The 24,377-nt window shown below is 41.6% G+C and overlaps 4 protein-coding genes across 8 annotated transcripts; 3 read left to right on the top strand and 1 right to left on the bottom strand.

The window, feature by feature from the left end:
• The first annotated feature begins 796 nt into the window (after positions 1–796).
• Positions 797–4,053, top strand: wnt4b (wingless-type MMTV integration site family, member 4b). 3 transcript variants are annotated; one of them, XM_034611132.1, is made up of 9 exons: positions 798–1,175; positions 1,455–1,704; positions 2,055–2,208; positions 2,327–2,411; positions 2,511–2,642; positions 2,965–3,107; positions 3,193–3,333; positions 3,425–3,587; positions 3,680–4,053. In XM_034611132.1, exons 2-9 carry the CDS (start codon positions 1,616–1,618, stop codon positions 3,847–3,849), a joined length of 1,077 nt encoding a protein of 358 aa, XP_034467023.1. In that variant the 5' UTR covers positions 798–1,175; positions 1,455–1,615; the 3' UTR covers positions 3,850–4,053. The 3 variants fall into 3 exon arrangements, with proteins under 3 accessions (XP_034467021.1, XP_034467023.1, XP_034467022.1); XM_034611130.1 differs by having other exon boundaries at positions 797–1,175; positions 2,327–2,642; XM_034611131.1 differs by lacking the exon at positions 798–1,175 and having other exon boundaries at positions 1,382–1,704; positions 2,327–2,642.
• A 1,808-nt stretch (positions 4,054–5,861) lies between these two features.
• Positions 5,862–10,957, bottom strand: cdc42l (cell division cycle 42, like). Of its 2 annotated transcripts, none has more exons than XM_034611182.1 (6): positions 10,842–10,957; positions 8,217–8,321; positions 8,024–8,096; positions 7,805–7,914; positions 7,012–7,209; positions 5,862–6,887 (listed from the first exon to the last, which is right to left on the bottom strand). In XM_034611182.1, the coding sequence occupies exons 2-6, from the start codon at positions 8,319–8,321 to the stop codon at positions 6,798–6,800; spliced, it is 576 nt and encodes a 191-aa protein (XP_034467073.1). In that variant the 5' UTR covers positions 10,842–10,957; the 3' UTR covers positions 5,862–6,797. The 2 variants fall into 2 exon arrangements, with proteins under 2 accessions (XP_034467073.1, XP_034467074.1); XM_034611183.1 differs by lacking the exon at positions 10,842–10,957 and adding an exon at positions 10,703–10,722.
• A 733-nt stretch (positions 10,958–11,690) lies between these two features.
• mlf2 (myeloid leukemia factor 2) lies at positions 11,691–17,336 on the top strand. Its single transcript, XM_034611166.1, has 8 exons — positions 11,691–11,984; positions 13,588–13,696; positions 13,793–13,828; positions 14,555–14,608; positions 14,718–14,846; positions 15,089–15,248; positions 15,493–15,708; positions 16,671–17,336. The coding sequence occupies exons 1-7, from the start codon at positions 11,941–11,943 to the stop codon at positions 15,702–15,704; spliced, it is 744 nt and encodes a 247-aa protein (XP_034467057.1). The 5' UTR covers positions 11,691–11,940; the 3' UTR covers positions 15,705–15,708; positions 16,671–17,336.
• Positions 17,337–18,150: 814 nt separating this feature from the next.
• On the top strand, positions 18,151–22,764 carry LOC117776795 (gamma-enolase-like). Of its 2 annotated transcripts, none has more exons than XM_034611088.1 (13): positions 18,151–18,270; positions 18,757–18,842; positions 19,032–19,127; positions 19,248–19,306; positions 19,386–19,455; positions 19,563–19,696; positions 19,794–20,016; positions 20,108–20,305; positions 20,746–20,822; positions 21,077–21,201; positions 21,290–21,398; positions 21,919–21,977; positions 22,197–22,764. In XM_034611088.1, the coding sequence occupies exons 2-13, from the start codon at positions 18,758–18,760 to the stop codon at positions 22,264–22,266; spliced, it is 1,305 nt and encodes a 434-aa protein (XP_034466979.1). In that variant the 5' UTR covers positions 18,151–18,270; position 18,757; the 3' UTR covers positions 22,267–22,764. The 2 variants fall into 2 exon arrangements, with proteins under 2 accessions (XP_034466979.1, XP_034466980.1); XM_034611089.1 differs by lacking the exon at positions 18,151–18,270 and adding an exon at positions 18,366–18,472.
• The last annotated feature ends 1,613 nt before the right edge of the window (positions 22,765–24,377 follow it).

Genomic DNA, 24,377 nt, shown 5'->3' with positions numbered 1-24,377 from the left:
AAATCAACTTTTTTCCTCAAATCTATTTTCCACAAACCTGCTTTGTTTTTCTCTGCTGCTTTTCCCTATAACCCCAGTGTAGCACCCATCCGCTCTCTCCTCCCGCCCGCCTTTCCCTCCCATCTTGTGATTTATTTGCCTTCGTTCCAATATTTGTCGCCACTGTGTTTTCTTCCCCTTGTCTAAATGTCACCCCTTCTTCTAAGACAATACAGGGAGTGGGAGAGAGGGAGAACGAGAGGGCAAATGCGGGGGAGATAGAGGAAGGGGAGGAGGGGGGACTTGTAAAATGAGCAACAAAGTTTGGGAAAATTAAACATTAGGTAAGACACTTTCTCACATCCATATACATGCACACGGAAATGCTGCGTCATTGATTTTGATGGGAAGATTTCGCAGGACAACACGTGGGTCAATACTCCAGCATTGATTCCGTATTGATGTCAATAAAAGAAACAAAAGGGTGGAATTTGTGTTCTCATTAGGTGTCTTTGTTTTCTTGCAGCAGAAGGAATCCTGCACACACATTCACATGCCAACAAACATAGGAGAGGACTTATCATTTTGAGGACTACATCTTTGTGTCTCCAGTGGAAGCTCAGAATTTAGGTCTCATGTCAGACAAGCACAATACAGAGCAAACTTACACTCTCAATACTTGCGTAGTACAACTATTATCCTGTTCCAAAGCCTCCTCCTCCTCCTCCTCCCTCGGCATCACTCCACACCCAGGTTCGCGCCTGTCCTCTCTCTCCCACCCTCACTCTCTACCTCCTTTATAACCCATCACTCCCAGCTCTCTGCTCTCACTCATTCTTCCTCTTCCAACCTGGAATGGACACTTGTTTTCCTCGGACCGACCTCCGTACCCACTGACCCAATGTGATTGGGCCTTTTTGTCTAAAAAAAAAAAAAAAAAATCTTTAATTGGACTTTAAATTTTTTGGGGGCGTAGATTTTTACTAATTTGTCCAATTAATTTGGAGAGGAGGACAAATCTTTGTATCTAAGAGGATAGGTTTTGTTTGGAGTTGATAAAACCCCCCTGAGCATGCGTTTGCTGTCACTGACGACGCTAAAAAAGAAACTGATGAGCGACTTTTCTAATTGAAATTTGGAGAAACTTTGGTCCAACAAAACGGACGAATCACTGGATATCACAATACTATGAACTGGTAAGAATCAGTGTTACTTTTGCAAACTAGGATGAGATTTTAACTCGTAAAAATACTTTTTGATGAATGTATGTTCAAAGCATTAGGTCTGGTTTTGGATGAATACAAAATCAGTAAACTGTTAACTTTTGAAGCTACAACTGCGTACTCATGTGAACTAAACTCCGAAATACTGATAATGTGAATTTTCCTTGAAGTTTATTAGAAATGACATTGAACAGGATGATTAGAAATTTCAGTGGTGGATGTTACTATTCTGTCATCTTGTCATTTCTGCAGATATGTGGGGATCATCCCCAGACCCAGGATCTGACACATAAACCAACACCACAGCAGACAACACGCAGACGGGCAGATCAACTTCAACTGTGGAGACGGGCAGTGTGCTGTCCAAAGACCCTGCCTGACGCACGGAGACGGACAGACAGACGGACAGTCTGATGCCAACTGTCTCCACTGTCAATCTCACGGCACCACTCCTCCTCCTGTTGCTATGGGCAACCAACCCCACCATGGCAACCAACTGGCTGTAAGTCTAGCGTGCGAGGGAGGAATGGAAAGAGGGAGTTTGTTTGTCATGCTGTAACTTTTAAAAGATGGTGACATGTCTCTAAATCTCTTTCAGTTGCTCGCCTCTCTTTCTTTGTCTCACTGCTGGTGACCTTTTCTCTTTTCTTTCTCTCCGCCTTCACTGTGTCGTCTCTGTCTTCTTCGCCTGTGTTGCCCTTGTTTCCGTCCTCTCTAAAACTCTGCCCGGTCGTTACCTCTTCATCCTTTTTTCTTCTTTCACTCCCTCCCTCTACTTAATTATGCACCTTCCTTTCTTACCCTTCACATCTGCTCTGAGTCACACCACCAATCACCATTTTTCTGTCCCAGCTCCCTGGCGAGGCTTCCTCGCTCCAGGCCTGTGTCTGGTGCAGCCCCATGTGCACGGCTGAGGGGGCTGACCCCTGGGCAGGTGGGGGTGTGCAGGGCGCGGGGGGAGGTCATGGAGTCCGTGCGCAAGGCAGCAGAGATGGTCATAGAAGAGGTACAACCAGAGAGCACATAAAGGGTCACGACTCGCATGCACCCCCAGCAGTTTTGTGATAACTTGTGATAATGTGTTGGAGCCGTTTGTCTTTGATGCATATTACTCTCTAACCCAGTGCCAGCACCAGTTCAGGAATCGCCGCTGGAACTGTTCCACCACCCCACGTGGGATCAATGTATTTGGCAGAGTTATGAACCAAGGTACGGTCATTATTGTCGTAACGTATTCTCACGCAGAATTTCCTGCTGACACATTGAGCAACTCTTATTCCTGCATCCTGTTTTCTATTCTGAATTCAGGCACTCGTGAGGCGGCCTTTGTGCACGCGTTGTCCTCCGCAGCGGTGGCAGTGGCTGTGACCCGGGCCTGCACCCGCGGGGAGCTGGAGAGGTGTGGCTGTGACAGGAAGGTCAGGGGGGTCAGTCCTGAGGGTGAGCTTGGATTCTGTTGCATGAAAATGGAGCTGGTAAATCCACCCAGAGCATAAAACTGCTCGAGTTTTCTGCTCGTTGAAACTTACGGCAGATACGTCTACATCCTGGTGTGTCACAGCAGGTTTTCTCCTGTGATAGCACAAGGATCATAAGTGCCAGATGTATGAAATGTTGCAACCGCAGACAGCAGTGAAGCAATTGTTTCTGCCTTATGTGATCCCATTTAACAGTTTTTTCCATTGTCAACTTAAAAACATAAAGAGAAAGAGTTCTGAGGCTCCAATTGTCCACACTACAATCTTCCTATGTCGCCCCGCAGGTTTCCAGTGGTCCGGCTGCAGCGACAACCTGTCCTACGGTGTAGCTTTCTCCCAGACATTTGTGGATGAACCAGAGCGAGCCAAGGGTCTGTCAGCAGGACGACCACTCATGAATCTCCATAACAACGAGGCTGGTCGAAAGGTTGGTTCTGTTCATTCCCAACACTGTGATGTGAGAATATGATGACAATCAGCTCCTCTTACATTCACCATCCTGTCCCCCTCAGGCCATCCTTCACAACATGCAGGTGGAGTGTAAGTGTCACGGCGTCTCCGGCTCCTGCGAGTTGAGGACTTGCTGGAAGGTCATGCCTCCATTCAGGCGTGTCGGCGTTGGGCTCAAGGAACGCTTTGATGGAGCCACAGAGGTATCAGAAAACACCTTCTGTTTGTTTAAGACCCTTCATGCTCCTCTAAAACCTTAAAAATGTCCCCAATCTGACATTGTCCTCCTCTTAGGTCCGTCTGGCTCGTATAGGATCCAGGACTGCCCTGCTCCCCCGTGACCCCCAGGTCAAACCCCCTGCTGCCAGAGACCTTTTGTACCTTGCGCCCTCTCCAGATTTCTGCCACCTTGACCCTGACAACGGTATCCCCGGGACTGCTGGCAGGAGATGTAACGGTAAGATGAACGGCAAGTTGAACACGATCCAGAATAAAAACATACTTGATAAATTACGGGTATTGATTCTGCTGTCCTTTAAAAAAACGCAGGAACCTCTCGGCTGGCACCAGATGGCTGCGAGCTGGTGTGTTGCGGGCCAGGATACAGAGCAGGTCGGGCGGAGGTGGTGCAGCGCTGCTCCTGCAAGTTTTCCTGGTGCTGCTCAGTCCGCTGCCAGCAGTGCAAGAACACAGTCACCATTCACACCTGCAGAGTGTAAGACAGCCCACACAAGGTCAAACCGACAGAAAGACACGAGCAAAACCACTAGACAGACTCTTCTGCATACTAGACGAATTAGAGACGACAGAGACGGCAAATTATCCGCTGGTAGCCTCAGTGTAACTAACCTCCACCGCAGCTGTAGAGAGAAGTTTGACGATTCTGTTATAAAAGCTGCAAAGTTAATGCAAAGATCTAAAAAGACAAATAGTATGAACAGTGACTAAGGCAGGAAGTAAAATCACTTTCTCTTCTCTTGAACTTACTCAACACTAACTCTGAGACGGACAAGTCGTCTGTCACACACACACTCTCTCACACTCTCTCTCACACTCTCTCACACACTCTCTCACACACACACACACACACACACACACACACACACACACACACACACACACACACACACACACACACACACACACACACACACACACACACACACACACACACACACACACGACAAGGCTTTTAAAGCTGAACGTAACCAGAACTAACACAGAGGCACTATTATTTGTTTCATGCAAACTCTTTGCATTGTATCATAGACTAGCAGGTCGTTGAACATTTACTGTATTTATGTCTTCTTCTCTGCCCTGGTTTATTTATTTGTATATCTTCACTTCAGCCTCCGACAGTGATGTAACAAACAGCAGGACTAGAACATCTACTTACATCAGTGTCTGTCTTGTGTCTTGTCCCTCCCCGTCATCTCTTCTGTGCGCTCCTGCAGGAGCAGTGCTTTTTGGTTTGATCAATAAATCTAATAAACACAGTAGTTTTATCCAACAGATGCTTCTTAAGTTTCTTATTGACAAAGACCTTGATATTCCTGACTAAAGCACATGGGTTAGCTGTAAAGTTAAAGGTGACCTGTGGATTTTTGACCACTAGAGGCACTAGGAGCAATGTTTTAATGAGCAGGTCTATGTTTTAAAGCTGTACAGAACTTTTCCAGGGTGCGCAAGTGCGAAAATGTCCGACTGCAGCTCGAGAAACACTCTTGAGGCTGTTTCTTTCTCTTCTGTTAAATTTGTGTGGTTCTCTTTTCTGTTTCAAACCTCCCTTCATACAGGAGGAGGATTAGTCAGCATGCAGCTCTGCATAAAACGTTAACATTTTAGATGTGGCCCTTTTCTGCATAGACACACAAGGGTGTTGATGTGAATCTCTGACAAGCGGGTCTTTGTATATCTTGCTGTACAGGCACAGGCACAATCACAAACACTCAACTGATGTTACATACATTACTGCCAACTACAAAGGGTTGTGTGAATGTGTGGTACATGCAAGATGTGAAACGTAGTGACTGTTGTTGCAAAAAAAAAACACAACTTGTAATTTACCAGCAGAAGGCAAAGAAGAAATATAATATCAAAATATCAAAGCAACACTTTGTGTTATATAGCTTTTTCAAAATTAGTTTGATGGTTCATGGACTTGGAATATGGAGAATAGAGCCTTTCCTTCCCACTCCTCAACCAGAACGTCTGTTCTTGCTCTGTGTAACTTTAGTGAGGGAGTATGATCTGTGATAGTCGCAGCTAAATGATCAAAATCAGGCCCAGCAACTCCAAGAGTGATTCCAAACTGTAGATCTGTTAAAAAAAGACTTAGAAGTCATTAAAAAGCTGCATTTATCTCCACTACTCAGCGAGGAAACTTGAAATATGAAGAATTCTAAACTGAGCTTGGAGTATTTGTTACAGCAGCAGCTCATCTGGTTCAGGAAGCTGGGGATCATGGGTAATATCCACCGTTCAGTTGTGTTTCAGTTCAGTGAGTGGGACTCGGCAGCCAGAGCTCCGGTCGACACAATGACAGGCTTTGTTTGTTCTCTAAATGAAAACCACTTAATTGCTTGGACACAGAACCCAATAGAACTAATCACCACATGTTGCTCAGTGAAAGTAACATGCTGTTGCTTTAAAAGATTGTCTTACCTTTATATAGAAGAAAATGTGGTAAACATATTTTCCCTCCAACATAAGAAGAAATGGCTACTTTGCATGTCATTGAACCATTTTTATTAAAAATATCCTGCGATTACAAACACCCAGAAATTTACTATCAAAGGTTATCATCTCGTTCTCAGTCGAGATTGAGATCTATTGAAAATATTACAACTTAATTTGTTATATTATCGATCACTCAAAGTTGGTAGTCTAGCAATAGAAAAAAATCTGGATAAAATAAAAAGTCAAGTTTCAAAATGAATAAATGCAATAAAATAAATCCCAAAACAAAGTCACAGAATTAACACAGTATAAACAAAAGGAGAATAAAATAGAAATTTATACGTCATCTACAGAAGAGGAATTGGTGAAAATGCACTTGGCCTCTCACCAAAGTTTGGAAGAGAGAAATCCTTTCAGAGAGCTACCTTTGTTTGGAGTGACAATAAATCTCTCATGCTTTCATTATTCAATCCGCAAGGGTCCGAAAAGAAAGCAAACACCATTTAACATTAAGTTGCCCCCTTAAATGTACTAACTAAAGTTCACTAAAAACTTAATGTTAAATGTAACTCGAGTGTTTCAAAGCCAAAAATGGCTGCAAGAGGTAAAACACAGAGGAAGCCAAAGGCAACTATAGAAATGAATCTTTCTTTAAAAAATAAAAAATGGAGCAACAGTGACAGGCAAGGGGGCCCGCCCCACCTGAATGTTTGTAGAGACAACACTGCAGTTTGGAAAAGCTTTCAGAAAAGGAGATAGGTGACACTTGCTGGATTTACTGCTGAAGTTTCGCTGCCTCAGCCTCTTTCAATGTTTATATTGAAGGCACAATCAGTGTACGCGTGTATTAGAATAAGTCTCAATGGCATTGTACCTCCCTTCCCCTTTTGTTTTGTCCTTTTATTCATAATGGCCATTGATTGCTCCGGTGTTTCGATTCACCCCAGCTATTTCTTACGCTATTACGTCTCTCAATGTGGTTGTTCGTCTATAGCAGAATGCACTTTCTCTTGGTTTTGGTCTCTGGAGGCTCCAAGGCTGCCAGGATCGCCTCGTCAAACACATTCTTAAGCCCTCTCTGCTCGAAGAAGATGATGAAGAAGAAGAAGAAGAAGAAGAGAGAAAACACGAGTTAAAAAGAGAAATTTACAAATAAATGCTTGACTTTCACTTTTTAAGTGTGGTGAAAATTTGCCACACACCTGTGTCAGAGCAGAGCACTCCACGTATTTGACGGCCTTGAGCTCACGTGCCAGCTTCTCTCCCATCTCAGGATAGAGGGGCCTCTGTTTGTTCTTTGCCAGCTTCTCAATTGTGTTGCTGTCTTCCCGCAGGTCCATCTGTGTGCCCACTAACAGGAAAGGTGTGCGTGGGCAGTGGTGAGAAATCTCAGGAACCCACTGAAAAAAAGAAAATGATATAAAGATTATTAATACTTAATTTATATTGTTCTTGAACTAAATGTGTTTATAGAACAAAATATATCAAAAACGGAGATCTGGTATTAAATGTCTGGTCAGATTTGTAACGTTGTTTCTTTATTATACAGAAAGATCAGGATTTAGCCAATTTTACACTATTTAATTTGACACAACCCTCAGCCCATAACACGTCATTAGAGCTTAAATGATTAGGTGATTAATCAATCAGTCAATTCATAAAAAAATAACAATATTCAAGTAATTGTATAAGTAGGTTTTTTAAGCAAAACTATCTCTTGTTCTAACAACTTAAATGTGAGGATTTGTCACTTTTCTGTGTCAAGTGACAGTAAAATGTTTATGTTGGCGTTCAGGTCTGTTGGTCAAACAATACAATACAATGATGACGTCACCTTAGGGAAAATGGGAGACGTTATAGACAAAGAAAATTAATAGATTAATTAAGAAAATAATAAATAGTGAAATTAAACTCAAAGTGACCGATTTTTTCACCAGTCAAAAATCAAGGTCATGTTTTTTTCCCAATGAAAGACATACATTATTAAAAACTGACCTTTTCTTTGACGTTTTCAAAAGATGAGGGGGAGACAACAGAGAAACATACGAGGAACACGTCTGTCTGTGGGTAACTGAGAGGACGCAGCCTGTCATAATCCTCCTGACCTGAGGGCGGCAGTCACAAGATAAAAAGAGAAGAGGAAGTTTTTTGTTTAGTTTCAGAGTGGCAGAAATGAGACAGAAAAGAAGAGAGTTTCGAAGACACTCATGTTACCTGCTGTGTCAAAAAGGCCGAGTGTGTAGGGCTCCCCCCCGATCATCACTGTCACAGCATAATTGTCAAAAACCTTTGAGAAAACAGAAAAGATTATTTGTCAAATCCAACACGTCTGATTACACTGTGCTTCTGAGTCAATGTGTTAACCATGTGCAGTTCTTTTTAACATGACTTTACTGGATCTTCTTACCGTGGGCACATATTCTGAGGGGAACTTGTTGGTTGTGTAGGAGATCAGTAAGCAGGTCTTTCCTACTGCACCGTCTCCTACCACTACACATTTTATAGTCTGCATCTACAAGGGGAAAACAGAAAATAGGAAACATCACATGTGTGTCAACATGAACTGCAGCAGACTGGACAGTCAGCCAGATGCTGAGAGGGGAAGTAACACACAAGAAATGCTTAGTACTGTAACGGATGGCTTTTTATACAGCGAGTGACTCAACATGAAGAACCGACCAGGCAATATAAACAGCAACAGACTGGGAAGTGTGTTGTGCTATAAATGTATAATATTTTATAGGGGCAGTGGTGGAAAATATATTTATTCAAGTTTAAGAACATTTAACTAAGTTAAGTATGACGCGAGTACGATGCATTTGTTACAGATTAAACTGCAAAATAATACATATATAAAGAAGTTAAAATTAGCTTAACCTAAACCATCTCTAACAGTTAAATATCTATTTCAATCAGTAACAATATTCCAGTTATATAATATACATAACACATGCAGAAGAAGTGTCAGTCTCTTAATCAATTAGTCAGTCGACTGAAAAGTGATCCACTACTGCTTTGATTATCAAGATGTCACCGTAGCCTGTGGATAATTATAATGTTCATTACATTGGCAACTTAGAGACAGAACAATTAATAATAAATAAGTATATTCTGCAGATTAATTGATAAATGAAATAGTCATTAGTTGCTTTCTTGAATTTACTTTTACATTCAAGACAAAAAGTAGGTTTTGCCAATAAAATACTAATATACTTTTACTAATATAGTTAAATACTGTTAATCAACATTATAACACTCCATGTATGTTTTAATGCTTAACATTGATTTGATGGCTAAAGTTCAACAAAAATTTTAAACAATATGAGCTTTACACTCTGTTGCCACTTTATTAGGTATAAGAACAAAAACCTATGCTAGCCAAGACAAATGCAATGTAATGGACCTGCAGTAAATAGGGAAGGATGAAAAAAAAAATATATATATATACACAATAACTATCACAAAATAATAGCAATACAATTCATGTAACAAAAGTTCAATATATATTGTTATAGTCCTGATGCATTGTGCGAGCATAGTGAGGCGCTATAATACATAATTGGTTTTAATGTAATAACTCAGATTTGTAAAATGTTTAGCTGTTCAAGTGTTTTGTGCATTACAGAGATATAAAGCACAAAAGTACAGTTAAGCAGCATAAAAATATTAAAGAGTAAAATATTGTAAACTTTTAAAAAGTATAAAGTAGTATAAGCTGAATAAGAGAAACACCTCTCAGTATAAAACAGAAAAGGATATAAAAGATTTACTGCTAGGGCTGGGCTCTATGGCATCAAGATAAATCTGTTAATCAGTCAATATCGATAACTATCATAATAAATGTCACATTATTATTTCCGTTAAGAATAAACACTGATTTTTGGACAGCTGTGGTTTTAAAATCTTTTTGTGAGCAGAGAATGACACATTTTACAAATCTTAAAATTCTAATACATAATGAAAACCAATTGAGTATTATATCTCCCTTCATGCTCGCACAAAGCACAAGAAATATATGAATATGTGTAAACTTTTCTTAGATATGGTATTGTACACTTATATTGCTATAAATGAAAATTATTTTGTTGTTGATGATTATTGTTGTTGTTTTATTCCCCAGTCCTATTTACAGCGGGACTGTTGTGTTACACTGCATCTGTTTTAGCAAAATGTACCTAATAAAGTGGTGTAAAGTTCCTAATGTGGTACATACGACACATACTTAGTCATATATCAGCCATCAGATCCTTGTTGAGCATTAGAGAAAAAGAAGAAGTGATTTAATGTTGTGCCTGGTCTTCGTGATGTTGAGTAGGTTACTCGATTAGTGTATTAGTGGTTTTATTGGCCAGCCCCGGTTGCTGATTGAAAAATGAGACCGATCTGAACGTCAGGCCTGTTATAACATGTGCGAGCAAAGGTTTATTGATGACAGTGAATCACTTCCGCATACTGGGTGCTACATACCACAGATGTTAAAGAAACCACGGCCTATAAGCCCGATGTCATTTAGAAACGGATACTGCCCAACACTTCCGCTAAATAAGCTGCTCCTCGGCTAAAAACGTGGTCCCCCCCGAAAACTGATTAAAACCTTCAGCAAAACAAAACAAACATTGAAAACACAGAAGAGAGACGGAGAAGGACGCGCAGAGACAGGGTGTGATTATTTAGTGGCTGTGTTAGCTCCGATTGGTGAAGTGAAACAGAGTCTGTCAACTGTCAGGCTGATATGTCAGCTCGCTGCTTTGTTACACTAAACACAGGTGCGTTTAAAACCATAACCAGGAGAAATTAAAGTCTCGACCAGCAGTTGTGACAACTTCAACAACCACAGCCACGTTAGCCAACTCTCAGTCCCTCTCAGCGGCAGAGGAAGTTTTAGCACCGTACCGCGGATTTAAAAACCCGACAAACACGCCCGTCCACCCCGCGGAGACTTTACACTCCTCGGGACACTCCGCTGCGTGTGTCCGGAGGTTTGGTTTGTTCTAAATTATCATCTTCACACAGTTTCTCTGATTCTACTCACCGCTTTTCTTCTGGCAGCTTAGGCGTTGGTTACATCCGGGTTTGAGGGTCGCTGAGTGAGCGCAGCCGCAAACAGGACGAGCCTCAGTCCCTGATGAGGACAGGAAACACCGCCCCCTGCTGGACAGAATGCACATGTCTGTCTATCGGCCTGCCTGCCTGTCTGTCTGTCTGTCTGTCTATCTATCTCTCTCTCTCTCTCTCTCTCTCTCTCTCTCTCTCTCTCTCTCTCTCTCTATCTATCTATCTATCTCTATCTCTCTATCCATCCATCTACACGTAACTATCTAACAATAATAATGATTATTTAGGATGTGGAAATATATAATATAATATAATATAATATAATATAATATAATACAATACATATAACACAATATTGTATATTACTGTATAATATAATATAATATAATATAACACAATATTGTATATTACTGTATAATATAATATAACATAATATAATATAATATAATATAATATAATATAATATAATATAATATAACATAACATAACATAATATAATATAATATAACATACTATAATATAATATAATATAATATAACATAACATAATATAATATAATATAACATACTATAATATAATATAATATAATATAATATAATATAATATAACATAATATAATATAATATAATATAATATAATATAATATAATATAATATATATTATATTATATTATATTATATACTCGCTATAACGCAATGACACTATAAAACTTGTTGATTGTTGTGAAAGCCTCACAACAGGAAACGCTTTATTCTGAAACACAACAACACCGGAACCCACCGCTACCAGCTGTGATGCTAACTTGACAGCGCAGCTCCTTCTCTTTGTCAGAGGACTGACTTCCGTTTTCATGTCGGGTCCAGGTTTCTGGAATTTGCTGTGTACTGACGCTGTGAGCGGTCTCTGCGGGAAGCTGTAGCGGATGTTTAGTGTTTCAGTGGCCGAGAGAAAGTTCAAGCTCCTCGGTTTCAGCCTGACCCGAGTTTGGCGTTCATTAATCTGCTTCATCCTTGAAAAACGCGACTGTTTACCTAGCTAGCTGGCTAGCATCAGCCAGCTGAGTTAAAGATCTTAGCATGTTTCGGTTCTTGAACGACGTTGATGACGACCCCTACATGATGTGAGTACTGACATTAACCACACCGGGGGTTAACAGCGTCGCCTCCCTGTGTTTTGCATGAGCAGCGTCTTGGTTTGATGGAACGTGTATTTCTCCGGTGGCTTGAAGCAGGTACCTTCCTTGACTCCAGCCAGCTGTGGGGGCCTACGGTGGTGGTCCACCATATTGGATAGACAACAACTACAACAACGCTGTCAGAGCTCAGCAGTGTTTGGTTCACAGATCAGCAGCTGAAATACTCAATGATCCTCATGTGTGTAATTTAACCTTGTTGCACAGCTCGTACTTTGTCTGTTGTAGCCATTTCAAGCTGTTTTCCAGATCAAATGACAGCTTTATTCTGCTAAAACATATTTACACAATGTTTATCCCTTTATATTGCAAATGCATGTAAGTTTAAATTGCTGCAGATCAACCTATGCTTTACTAGATACTACATGAAGCACAGTACTTAGCAGAGGTTGTGGAAGTTTTAAAAATAATGCATCAAATCATTTGTATTCATCAGTTAACTTCATACAAAGTACAATAAACAGAATAAAACTAAATCATATCATTATTTGATGTGACCATCACTCACAATATGGCCATTAAGACACTACTGATCAAAATTATGTTGTGATAATTATTGATATTGTTTTATTTCCCAGCCCTATCGCCATTTACCGTAAAAGCAACAATGCCCTCAGCTACACCTGTGCACAGTTTGTAATGGTACTTGCTGTACTCTGTGCCACGTGTCCTCTCCGTGGATTTGGTTTCGGTGTCTCTCTCCATGTTTTCCCAGATTGACTCGATGTTGAGATCAGGGCCACACATTACAAGACTCCTTGTTGTTCTTCTCATTGAAAATGGTTCTTAATGACACTAGCTGTATGTTTGGGGTCATTGTTATGGTGCAGAATGAATCTGGGATCCATCAGACACCCTCCTGATGGATAACAATGTAAACATGTATGGTACCTTTATTCATAACAGCTCGATTACAGGGGTAAAGCCAATCAGATTTATAGACTTGCTTTAACACACACGGGTTATTAGATTTAAATCATGAAATTCTAATCCACTTTTGTTGGTGGGTCCTGTTGTGTTGTCACCAATCTCCCAAGATCTGGGGAATCTAACTGCAGAAAACTAGCTGAGCGACAGAAAACTGAAAGAAAACAGAGAGACTGAAACGAGATGAGTCGCTTTATCCATTTCCTTAAGTGTTTCTTATAACTTTTTTTTTTTTGTTCACGTAAAAGCAAAGCCCTGCTAAGTTATGAAGTTCAAAGTCTGTAGAAAACAGGATGTTGCTGTGTGAGTGTTCTCCAGGATACAAATTGTATTTTCATCCTTTTCAAAGTAAATACTAATGATGTCAGAAAGGATATATTGCCGAAAGTATCCCGTACTCTAACAGTGTGGTAACTAAGACTTTCAGCCTGAAACTGGACTCTCAGACAAGAAGATGTTTGATAAAACCTCTTGTCTAAGTGATCTGTCACATCCTGATAAATATGACAGGCGTCTCTTCCTGTATCATTTACACATTTCATTTACCTATGTGAGTCTCGATCACGACAACAGTAAAATCATAAATATTTCTGATTTCTTCTAGGGATCCATTTGCGGCTCACCGGCAGCAGATGAGTCTGTTTCAACCATTTGCTATCGAGCCTTTCGCTCTTGCCCCCCAGATGCAGCCACATCGTGCACCACGTAGACAGGTAACCTGATGCTATGTTGCTGGATTGTACTCCTGGGTTTTGTGTATTAATCACATTAGTTAACTGATTTTACAATTGTTGTACATTTTCTTCTAGGCCGGTCAACTGGCCCCCTTCGGTATGATGGGAATGGTGAGTAGTCGACCTCCTACAACTGCAGAAGGTCCAGTCCTGTTTACAAAATGTTTCTGATAACGGAGCTTAACAAGGGTAGTCTACAAATGAAGAACAAGTCTCCAATTTTATCTTTATTTCTGCTTTATTGTTTTTATTCTGGTTTATGGTTAATAGGGCGAGGGTAAGGATCACATAGAGGCTAATTTTGGTGTTTAGAGAAGGGCTCAGATGAAGTTGGTTTTAACTGAATTTACAGTCAAAAGTATGTGAAGTAGACAATCTGTATTTGTAGACCCATCAATTTGACTTTGTAAAGGTTTTGTCAGAATAGTTCGGAATGTCTCTGTGTGTCGTAGTTCTTGTACAACAATACATATATTAGCATTCTGTAATAAAACTTCAAAGGTCAACATGGAACTGATAACTACAATTACCTCGGTCAGTGTTTTTTACAGAACCCTCAGCTCAGCTGTGGGAAAGACAATGGATACGTCTCTGCCTGTAGTTTACAAGATAACTTGGTGTTTCAGGAGTTATTCTCCACCCGGCTACTTCACCTTATATTCAATTATGGGGAAGTGTAAATAATTCTGGGACTCAGATATTCTTTTATCTGTCATACTTAACATAGGTCTTAACTTTCTTTCATTACGTTCATTATGGTCTTAAAAAGTCTTACATCTAACTTGTTAAAAACTGCAGAAACACCATTAAAAGATCTCATTTACTGTATGTTTTCAGGGCGGTGGATTCATGGATATGTTTGGCATGATGGGAGAAATGATGGAAAACGTGGTGAGTGAGTTTTTTTCAAATAAACAGACGTAATTACCCTCATGACTGAAACCTGTGTTTCCTCAGTACTCCGTCTCACCTTGTTGTTTGTTTTTTTATTGTCTTCTAGGAAAGAATGACCAGTACACCAAACTGTCAGACATTTTCCTCTTCAACAGTGATCTCCTACTCCTCAACAGATATAGGGGCTCCTAAAGTTTATCAGCAGACCCATGCAACGACAACAGGCCCTGGAGGGGTGAGATTAACTTCAGTAACTTATGAGAGTTAAAATCCAACAGCATATGTAGGTAAACTGTTGTGCTTTGTGAGTCCAGGCATGACTTTGACTTTCTAGCTCCATTAACACATCAAATGATCAGAACTTGTAGTGACAGTAAATAGATCATGTACAGTATAAACATCATTTCAGAGTGAGTTCACACACAGTGCAGAGTATCCTGCTTGTTTTAGTAAACTGAGCCTCCCCCTTCATCTCAGATTCGTGAAACGCGGCAGTCGGTGAGGGACAGCGAGAGCGGCTTGGAGCGTTGCGCCATTGGCCACCACATCGGCCCTCGTGCACACATAATGGAGCGTTCGCGAAATCGCCGCACAGGAGACCGCGAGGAACGGCAAGACTTCATTAACCTTGATGAAAGTGAGTCTTTCGGGTGGAAAAGATCATTTTATGATTGTTGGTGATTGCTTTTCTCAGCTCAACTCTCGAATACCAAAGAGAATTGAATTTTATGTTTTTGGTGGCAAACTCAGCGGAAGTACAAGAATTCTTCAAGCTTAACCAAAAACCAAAGTGATGTCTTATATTAAAGTCAATACAGCTACAATCACATGAGATATTTGTTTTATGTGTTACTTACCAACCTCCCCTACATTCCTACTAGGTGAGGCTGGAGCGTTTGATGATGAGTGGAGGAGGGAGGCAGGAAGGTACGTCCCCCCGAACGCCCGGGCGCTTGAGTATGGCCGAGATCGACGGGCAGGAGGCCAGCAACTGGCTCTTCCTGCCCCTCCTAGCTCGTCACCCCCCCCAGGTCCTCGGCATGAGTCCCCCAGACACCGTCAGCCCCAAACCCGCCCACGCTACGACTGGTGAGAAGGTAAGGAAAAATTTACAAGTTCAGCTCATCACGTTTATATGTACCTGATGAATAATAACATATGTCAGTACAGATATATCACTAATGCTCCACAGGTTCATTTTTGTCAGTTTTAACCCTGAAAATAAGCACATGAAATAATAGGATTTTTAATACACTGTAAGATAACTGTGATCTTTGAGGTTTACTGTATTTTACACTGCACAAGGTAATTCTACTAAAATGTTCTTGCATTGAACAGTATCCGATTTGTGAAACTGTGTGATAAATAAATGAATTAAGGCATCATGAAAAATTGAAGAAAATATGTAAAGAGTGACTCTTTAAATGGTTTGAATGTGTAGATAAAGGTTGTTAACAGCAGTTTAAATACGGGAATGTGTCCCTGAATATTTGTCACCTAAACCACCAAAATCTACTAACTCTGTAAATGAGCTGTTGCTGGAAGTGTCTCTCAGTATAACGTAGGACCATAGACTGTATATAAAAATGGTCAACATGAATTTGGTTTCTCACAATTGGAAATGGCGCAAACTAAAAAGTCTGAGTACACGTGGAACAGATTTTCAAAGATGGCTTCTGTCTACTTGAGCAGTTTCTATCACACTGATGTACTCGACTTACTTGAAATGTGGTACTTGAAATTAAATGATTGACAGCTAAGTCTGATGCGTGATTGGTCGAGCGTGTGGTGATGGGACCTGGCTACCGTGGCTCCATCCTCCAACATGTACAAGATGGCGGCGTTCGTATCTGGGATATTTTGGCTTAATTTCTAGATATCTTTCTAGATATCGGGAGGTCGTCAATGTTTATATAGAGTCTGCTGTGTAGGAGCAGTACTTTTGGACTGACCACCTTGATTCGTGTCATAAAACAGAGGCCTCGGTTGTTTGATGAAGCCTTTTCTTCTTTTGTAATTTCCATATTTTCTAACACACACCGTGTTGTCGTCCCTGCAGGTGTCACAATCGACGAGGCGACCACAAATGACGAGGCGACCACAAATGCCCGATGCTGTGAACCAAGTTGAAGACGGAAGTTGATGATTGTCACAACTGGCTGTCGTAAATGTTTGATATGACTGGACTGTCTATATATAAACCACATATTACACACACACACACACACACACACACACATACACACAACAACCCCCCTACACACACTTGATAGTTACATTTACAGTTCAACTTCTCTACTGTGACATTCAAAAAAACACAAAAAGTGGATCTCTTGTGCAAATTGGGAATAACTACACTCACTTTATATTATACTCATCCTCAAAACTTTCCATGTGTTTTTGCCCACTGCACGTGAGTGCTACAGTATACAGTACATCTGCTGTACAGTCCATTTTATGTTCGTGAAGACACTAGTGTGTCGGTGAATTGAATTGTATACTGTTAACTAATTAATCTAACTAAATAAAAGTTCATTAAACATTGTTAGATAATTGCAAAATGTGTGTCTGTTGTGGTTGTGTTTGACGATCGCATGTCTTATATATTGACGTGTTTCATAAAAACATCAAATCTCACAAGCTTCAATGTCATGAATACGCATCAAAACCTGTAAATCTATGCTTTTTTTTAAGCCTCATAAAATGTACCAACACTTGTCGGTTATTTGAGTGTAATTTTGTGAGTCCTCAGAGACCCTCTGCCTTTTTATATGCATTTGTATTCCGTCTCTTCCCTGTGACACCGCGTCTAAAGGTCATGTGACACCCGGATGGAGCACACAAGTGGAGCAGCCCCAAAACACTCTTTTGACAAATCCCTCCCTCCGTGGGCTCCCTGCCTGCCTCCTTCTGTGCTCGCTGTTTCTTTAATTACATCCACACGCTATTTTTAAATCCACATCCACCCTCACCAACCCCCAGCATGCACTGCTCCTCACACCTGTCTACCTGTCGTCTTGTCGGCTTTAATCCCCGCCATTAGATCTTTGCAGTCCCCGACAAGGTGGCTCGGTTTGTAGCGTCTTGCCTTTGGTGAGATGTATCCTGCTCGTTTCTTCTTTTTGATATCTTCTACCTGTCATCCACATCTGAAGTGTACAGATGTTCGTTTTTCATTCCTACAACAAACCCCCCACTTCAGAAGCATGACAGCACTGCCTGCATTTCAGAGCAACCACATAATTACGTCTTCATATTGGCAATTTTCTGGGACAGTATTTGTCAGAGTCGTATATGTACTATATACTATACTGTATATCAGGTGATGTCCACACAGCAAGTACATACAAAAGACAATGTTGGACGCAGATGTTGAAGCTGAGGTCTTTTTCACCACATTTTGATTTCCTAAGTCATCAAATGGGTAAATGTGACCATTGCTATTCTGCCCTGTTCCTCCATCCTCCCTCTCCTCTCCAGCATTGTTCCCTCCCCTCTGCATCTCCCAATGACTCACACGCTCCCCCTCCCCCCCGGCGTGTCATACGTTTTTTTTTCACCCCATCTCCCCCCTCCCACCTCCCCCGTCCCTCTACCTCTCCCTCTCATTCGCCCACAGTCGCTCACTTCTCTCCAGCAGGCTTCAAAACACGCTGCAGGTAATGTTTAAAAGGATTGATCTGTTCCTCCATTCCCTCCATCACTCTCCACCTCCTCCCTCTTCTCCTCACCTCCTCCTGTCTTGTGTTTTCTCACCATCTCCTCTCTCCATTGGGCCACTGTCTCAGTCACTGACTGAAAGAGCACAGAAATTGAGGTGGCTTGTGGTCCGGAACAGGTTGACGGTAGATTCATAAATAGGTATTGGTTATTAGCTTTTGATTTATGTTTCCTTCTCTTTCTATGTGTGTGTATGTGTGTGTGTGTGTGTGTGTGCGTGACAGCATCTTCCCAGGGAGCATCTTTTCCACAGCTTTGCATCCCTAGGGCTGCGTCACTAGCATCAGTGAGGGAGAGAGTGTGAAGTCATTGTGACTAATGTGAAAGGATCATTTTCCTCAGTTTCGTTGTACACCGCTTGGAGTGTATAATTATATGTACTGAATTGTTTTGGAGTATAAATATGTTTCCTCTTTTTTGTACAGGATGTCTATAGTAAGTATTGTTGCCAGGGAGATCCTGGACTCCAGAGGAAACCCCACTGTGGAAGTAGATCTGCATACAGGCAAAGGTTAAACAATAAATGCATCAAAAAGCATATTACTCGTGTTTTTGTCGAATTGCCAGTTGGATTTGTGGTTTATGGGGGCTTGACAATTCTGCCTTTCCCTTTTTCTACTTCTCCTTCCTCCTCCTCCTCAACCTTTCACTCCTCTACCCTTCTACCGCTCCCTCCACCTGCCAATCCTCTGCCCTCCAGGTCTGTTCAGGGCTGCTGTGCCCAGCGGTGCGTCCACCGGTATCTACGAGGCTCTGGAGCTCCGAGATGGAGACAAGACTCGCTACAAGGGCAAAGGTAAGGACTGAAAACAAGATGTCTCCTCTTTCCAGTTTCATGCTCTCCTGTTTTTGCCTGCCACTGTCTGAAAATGGACATATTGATATATATATATCCTGCTCTGTCCTGCTGTCTCAGGTGTGACAAAGGCTGTTGGTCACATCAATGACAGCCTTGGACCTGCCCTCGTCCAGTCGGTGAGTATGAGAACAAATCTAAAGGAGAGTGGGAGGAAGAGGAGGAGTAAATCGGTGAAATCTGGCTGCTCTGTTTCAGGGGGTCAGCGTGCTGGAGCAGGAGAAACTGGACAACATGATGATTGAATTGGACGGCACTGAAAACAAATGTAAGTCTCGTCCCGTCATATCTTATGCATGTATGTGTAACGACGATGTGTCTGCTCCAGTGAGTACCCGGTGCATACATGTTGTGACTCATCTGTGTTCCCTTCAGCTAAGTTCGGGGCCAATGCTATTCTGGGAGTATCACTGGCCATATGCAAAGCTGGTGCTGCAGAGAAAGGTGTCCCCTTGTACCGCCACATCGCTGATCTGGCAGGAAACGAAGAGCTGGTCCTACCAGTTCCTGTGAGTCGTGTATTTATTTATTTATTTATTTAGTGCACAAATTCTTCCAAACATCATATGCAAATTAATTTTCCTTCCTTATCGGCCCCATATTCAGGCATTTAATGTGATCAACGGGGGCTCCCATGCTGGTAACAGACTGGCTATGCAGGAGTTCATGGTACTTCCTGTAGGGGCCGAGTCTTTCCGTGATGCTTTGCGTGTCGGGGCCGAGCTCTACCAGACTCTGAGAGACGTGATCAAGGAGAAGTACGGCCAGGATGCTACAAATGTGGGAGATGAGGGAGGGTTTGCCCCAAACATACAGGAGAACAGTGAAGGTAAGAACAACCACCATGCAGAAACAACCCCCTGATTATTTTTCTCATAGCCTGAGGTGTTGTCTTACTTATTCCTGTGTCTCTGCCTCAGCCCTGGAGCTGATAAAGACGGCCATAGAGAAAGCGGGCTTCACGGACAAAGTGGTGATTGGGATGGATGTCGCCGCCTCAGAGTTTTTCATGGAGGGCAAGTACGACCTGGACTTCAAGTCTCCGCCCAACGCCGGCCGCAACATCAGCGGTGAAGAGCTGGCCAGCATCTACCAGGGCTTCATCAACAACTATCCAGGTGTGTATTGTGATGTGTGCTTTTATGTTCATCTGGAGAACATGATGTGGATGAATCCCATTCAGCAGAAACTACCATAATCATGGGTATTTATTGATTTCCCCTGAGGTAGAGAAACGGAGAAGGAAACTCCACAGCCTGGTTTCTCCTACTGAAACTTGGTTTTGATAAAGAGGTCTTAATTATGCGCTGCAGTGCACATTTATCAAACGGGGACCTTTGCTGAAGTGGCTGTTTACCCTGTCAATGGCGTTCTTCCTGCTTGTGTGAGCAAGTGAATCTGTGTAATGTGTGTTAATTTGATGGCAGTACTCTCTTGCGTACCTTTATTCAACATTTCACTGGTGCTCTGGTCTGAATGGCTCGTAGCTGAGCCATTACGCCATCATTTTACATGATTTCACAAGAAATAATTGCACCTATCCTCCCTCCTCCTTCAGTTGTGTCTATTGAGGATCCGTTCGATCAGGACGACTGGCCCGCTTGGTCCCAGTTCACAGCCTCAGTGGGCATCCAGGTTAGTGATTGCAAAATGTGTAGTGATATTCAAGAGTGTATTTCATGACACCAGACTCCATGCCCTGAGTTTGTAATACAATCTGAGATTCGTGTGTAAATCCGGTGGCGTTCCCATTTTGATATTATTGGGAGAAGAACAGAAATAGATTCACAAAAGTAGGTTTACAACAATGGTTATTACTTCCTGCTCTGTACAGAACTGATACTGTTGCTGTGAGTGAGAAAACTCAGTAACATCCGATGTGTTTGCAGGTGGTTGGAGACGATCTCACGGTCACTAACCCGCGCAGGATACAGCGAGCCGTGGAGGATAAGGCCTGCAACTGCCTGCTGCTCAAAGTTAACCAGATCGGCTCTGTCACAGAGTCCATCAAGGCGTGAGTTGATTCTGTGTGTTTGATGCAGTAACACGTGTAAATGCACTTGTCTGCATGTGTGAGCTTGTTAGTTATGCTGCGTCCTCAGGTGTAAGCTGGCCCAGGAGAACGGCTGGGGTGTGATGGTGAGCCATCGCTCCGGAGAAACTGAGGACACTTTTATAGCTGACCTGGTGGTTGGTCTCTGCACTGGACAGGTAACATGCACGCACACATGCACGCACACATGCACACACATGCACACGCCAGCACACACACACACACACACACACACACACACACACACACACACACACACACACACACACACACATCATAACACCTTGCATTGACTGGCCTGTGATGACAGTGCATAAATGAGACAATCTAAAATTAAACAATGCAGCAAAATCACAGTGCAATAGAAGTATGGAAACAAACAATACTGAAACAATAGTACAGTATGAAGTATTAGCTCAAGTGACATAAGTAATATGTGTCACATGTATAACAATGTAAGCAATATTATTAAATAACGAAATACTAAAAGAGTAAAGTGTTAATAGTCCACAAATCACAAAAGCTGTTATATTCTTAACTGAATAAAAAGAAAGACAATTATATATAATAAATATCAGTCCTAATACTCGTCAATTATTATTATTATATAATAAAGTAGTCATAAAGCAGCTGTATCTGTTTCCCTCTTGGGTTCTTAATATCTCTGTCTCTCTTCAGATCAAGACCGGAGCTCCCTGTCGATCAGAACGTTTGGCCAAATACAACCAGCTCATGAGGTGGGAGTATATACAATTTACTGTATATGTGTATTTACATGTTTATAAAAAGACTTTATTATGACTTATAGCACGTATGCAACTTATTATCCTTCTGCATTTCTCTTCTCTTTCCCTCATTCTTTCATCTTCTCTTCTCATATTTCACATTCATCTGCCTGCTCCACATGTCTCTCCATGTTCTTCCTCCCCTCCTCCTCCTCCTCCTCCTCCTCTCAGGATCGAGGAAGAGTTGGGTGACCAGGCTCGCTTTGCTGGGCACAACTTCCGTAACCCCAGTGCCCTCTGAGTGCCAGTGCTGTAGGCAGTGCAGCACAAGAAATATAAAATTGCATACAAATCATATATATATATATTCTATGTCCCTGGCAGGTATAATGACGAGATAATGACTCACCTGTTTAAACTCACTAAGACTAAACTCAACTAACTGAAACACATAGATTTAGCGACACGTTTTAGCAAGCGACTGGCGTTAATGATCACAGCCAGTTGCAGCAAAGCCTGTTGGGGGAACAACCCAGCGTCTTGCCTCACAGCACAGACTCGCACTAACCTTATTGCACTCGTTAGTTTCTTTCTCTTCGCTGATCCCTGTATCTCCTCATGACTCACTGCAGAAAAGTTCTGATCTGTGTGCCCTGTTGTTTCCTCTCCCTCCTCTTCCTTGTGTTGTTTCTGATGTGAATACTAAGCAGCTTGTGCTTCACGATTGTGTGTGTGTGTGTTGCTTTGTCTGTCTTAAGGTGAAGCTCACTACAGAAATGGATAAATGTTACCTCAAACCAAAGCTTTCTGTGAATCTGTCATTTATCTTTTCTCTTTGTTGGTAATTTATGACTCAATCATGGATGAAAAGCAGAAAACGACTTCTGCAGTCCTGCTCTTTAAAAAAAGTGGAAACATATATATTCTCATCACAGCAGGTGTTGGACGTCCTACCAGCATCCTGCAGAAAAAAAACTCAATGTCATTCCTGCAGGCACCATTCTGCTGGAATAGCATCCTGCAGGATTTACAGTGATTGTTTTTCTGTATGACTTTCACTCTGCATGACGATCGTGCACAAATCCTGCAGGAACTGAGGAGGAGTCCTGCGGTGCTGCTTTGAACGTACCACATGAATTCAGAAGGAATTCATCCTGCAGGAATTAGCTTTAGCATTTCAAGCATTCCGCCGAGTAAAGGAATAAACAGCGCTCATGCATGGACACTACGTCTTTATATATATCAGCAAGTTTACCATATACTTTATATATACTCAAATAAAGGCTCTAATCAGCTGTTAAACACAACTGTTTATCTTGCGGAAATGACTGTTTGAGGAGTACAATGTGGACTACTTCCAAACAATAAGAAACTACCACAAGAGGAGATTGTAGAACACCATGTAGAAAAAACACCTTTTCACAGTCGGCCTTTTCCAGTCGAGCAGCACATTCCTGCAACATAAACTCATTCTCCAGTAACTGGATACTCAAACAAGTCATCATCTACAATAGTTTTGTCATTGTCATTTTAATTCCCTTCGTTTCCTCCTTTTAATTGTCTCGTTTTTACTAACTGTTGTACACCGCATGTTTCACATTTGCTAATCATATGGATATTTGTGCTGTCTATGTGCTGTATTCCATGTTTTCATATGTCATATAGTCTGTCATTGGCCATGCTTTGTGTTTTTATATGAGCTTATGTGCCTTTTTACAAAAGTCTACATGTTCTCTGTAAGTTTGTTGTCTGCCTGTCTCAAATTGCCTGTCTCAAATTTCCTGACCTGAAAAGAGGCCTGAGGGAGAGTTTAAAAAATAAAAATAAATACTATAGGCTACATAAAAACAAAATAACAATGCAGACTAGCGAGACAAGCAAAGTCTGATTAAATAAAATAAAAGAAGAAAATAAATGAAAACATGATGACATCAGCCACAATATCTCTAACTGAATATTCATGGTTTTCCTAAAACATTATATTCATTATATGTCTTAGGAATAGTTAAAAAACATAAGAATAAATACTAAAGGCTACATAAAAATTACAATGCAGAGCATGAACACAAGAGAAGAAAATAAATAGAACATTGATGACATCAGTCACTAATGGTAAAACTAACACTAGTATTGAGACATTTAAAGATGTGACATTTTCATTATTGCCTACAGCACATCTGTCTGTGAGGCTCGAGCTCACATCTGGCCCCGATCACGTCACGTGCCGGCAGCTGTCGCGATATTTCAACCGACAGCGGCGCGTGACTTCCGCTGCAAAGATCAATCCTCACGCGCTCCTCGTTATTGCGCACACCGTGCAGCAGAGGGAGCGCGAGGCGACGGTGGTGTTGGTCCGTGAGTTTCCTGTCGGTGGGTGACGAAGATGACGATGATGATGATGATGAAGAAGAA

Source organism: Hippoglossus hippoglossus, chromosome 16 (genome assembly GCF_009819705.1).
Source record: "Hippoglossus hippoglossus isolate fHipHip1 chromosome 16, fHipHip1.pri, whole genome shotgun sequence".
NCBI classification, from domain to species: Eukaryota; Metazoa; Chordata; class Actinopteri; order Pleuronectiformes; family Pleuronectidae; genus Hippoglossus; species Hippoglossus hippoglossus.
This window is presented reverse-complemented; position numbering and strand designations above follow the sequence as displayed.

Coding starts and splice junctions, on each gene's coding strand:
- wnt4b (XM_034611130.1), top strand. CDS start 1,616: ATGCCAACTGTCTCCACTGTCAATCTCACGGCACCACTCCTCCTCCTG. Junction 2,643..2,964: donor CAGGGGGGTCAGTCCTGAGG/GTGAGCTTGGAT, acceptor GTCGCCCCGCAG/GTTTCCAGTGGTCCGGCTGC. Junction 3,334..3,424: donor GCTTTGATGGAGCCACAGAG/GTATCAGAAAAC, acceptor TCCTCCTCTTAG/GTCCGTCTGGCTCGTATAGG.
- cdc42l (XM_034611182.1), bottom strand. CDS start 8,321: ATGCAGACTATAAAATGTGTAGTGGTAGGAGACGGTGCAGTAGGAAAG. Junction 7,915..8,023: donor CGGCCTTTTTGACACAGCAG/GTAACATGAGTG, acceptor TGCCGCCCTCAG/GTCAGGAGGATTATGACAGG. Junction 7,210..7,804: donor TTGAAAACGTCAAAGAAAAG/GTCAGTTTTTAA, acceptor TCTTTTTTTCAG/TGGGTTCCTGAGATTTCTCA.
- mlf2 (XM_034611166.1), top strand. CDS start 11,941: ATGTTTCGGTTCTTGAACGACGTTGATGACGACCCCTACATGAT. Junction 11,985..13,587: donor GATGACGACCCCTACATGAT/GTGAGTACTGAC, acceptor GATTTCTTCTAG/GGATCCATTTGCGGCTCACC. Junction 13,829..14,554: donor CCTTCGGTATGATGGGAATG/GTGAGTAGTCGA, acceptor GTATGTTTTCAG/GGCGGTGGATTCATGGATAT.
- LOC117776795 (XM_034611088.1), top strand. CDS start 18,758: ATGTCTATAGTAAGTATTGTTGCCAGGGAGATCCTGGACTCCAGAGGA. Junction 19,456..19,562: donor GGACGGCACTGAAAACAAAT/GTAAGTCTCGTC, acceptor TGTTCCCTTCAG/CTAAGTTCGGGGCCAATGCT. Junction 21,978..22,196: donor AAATACAACCAGCTCATGAG/GTGGGAGTATAT, acceptor TCCTCCTCTCAG/GATCGAGGAAGAGTTGGGTG.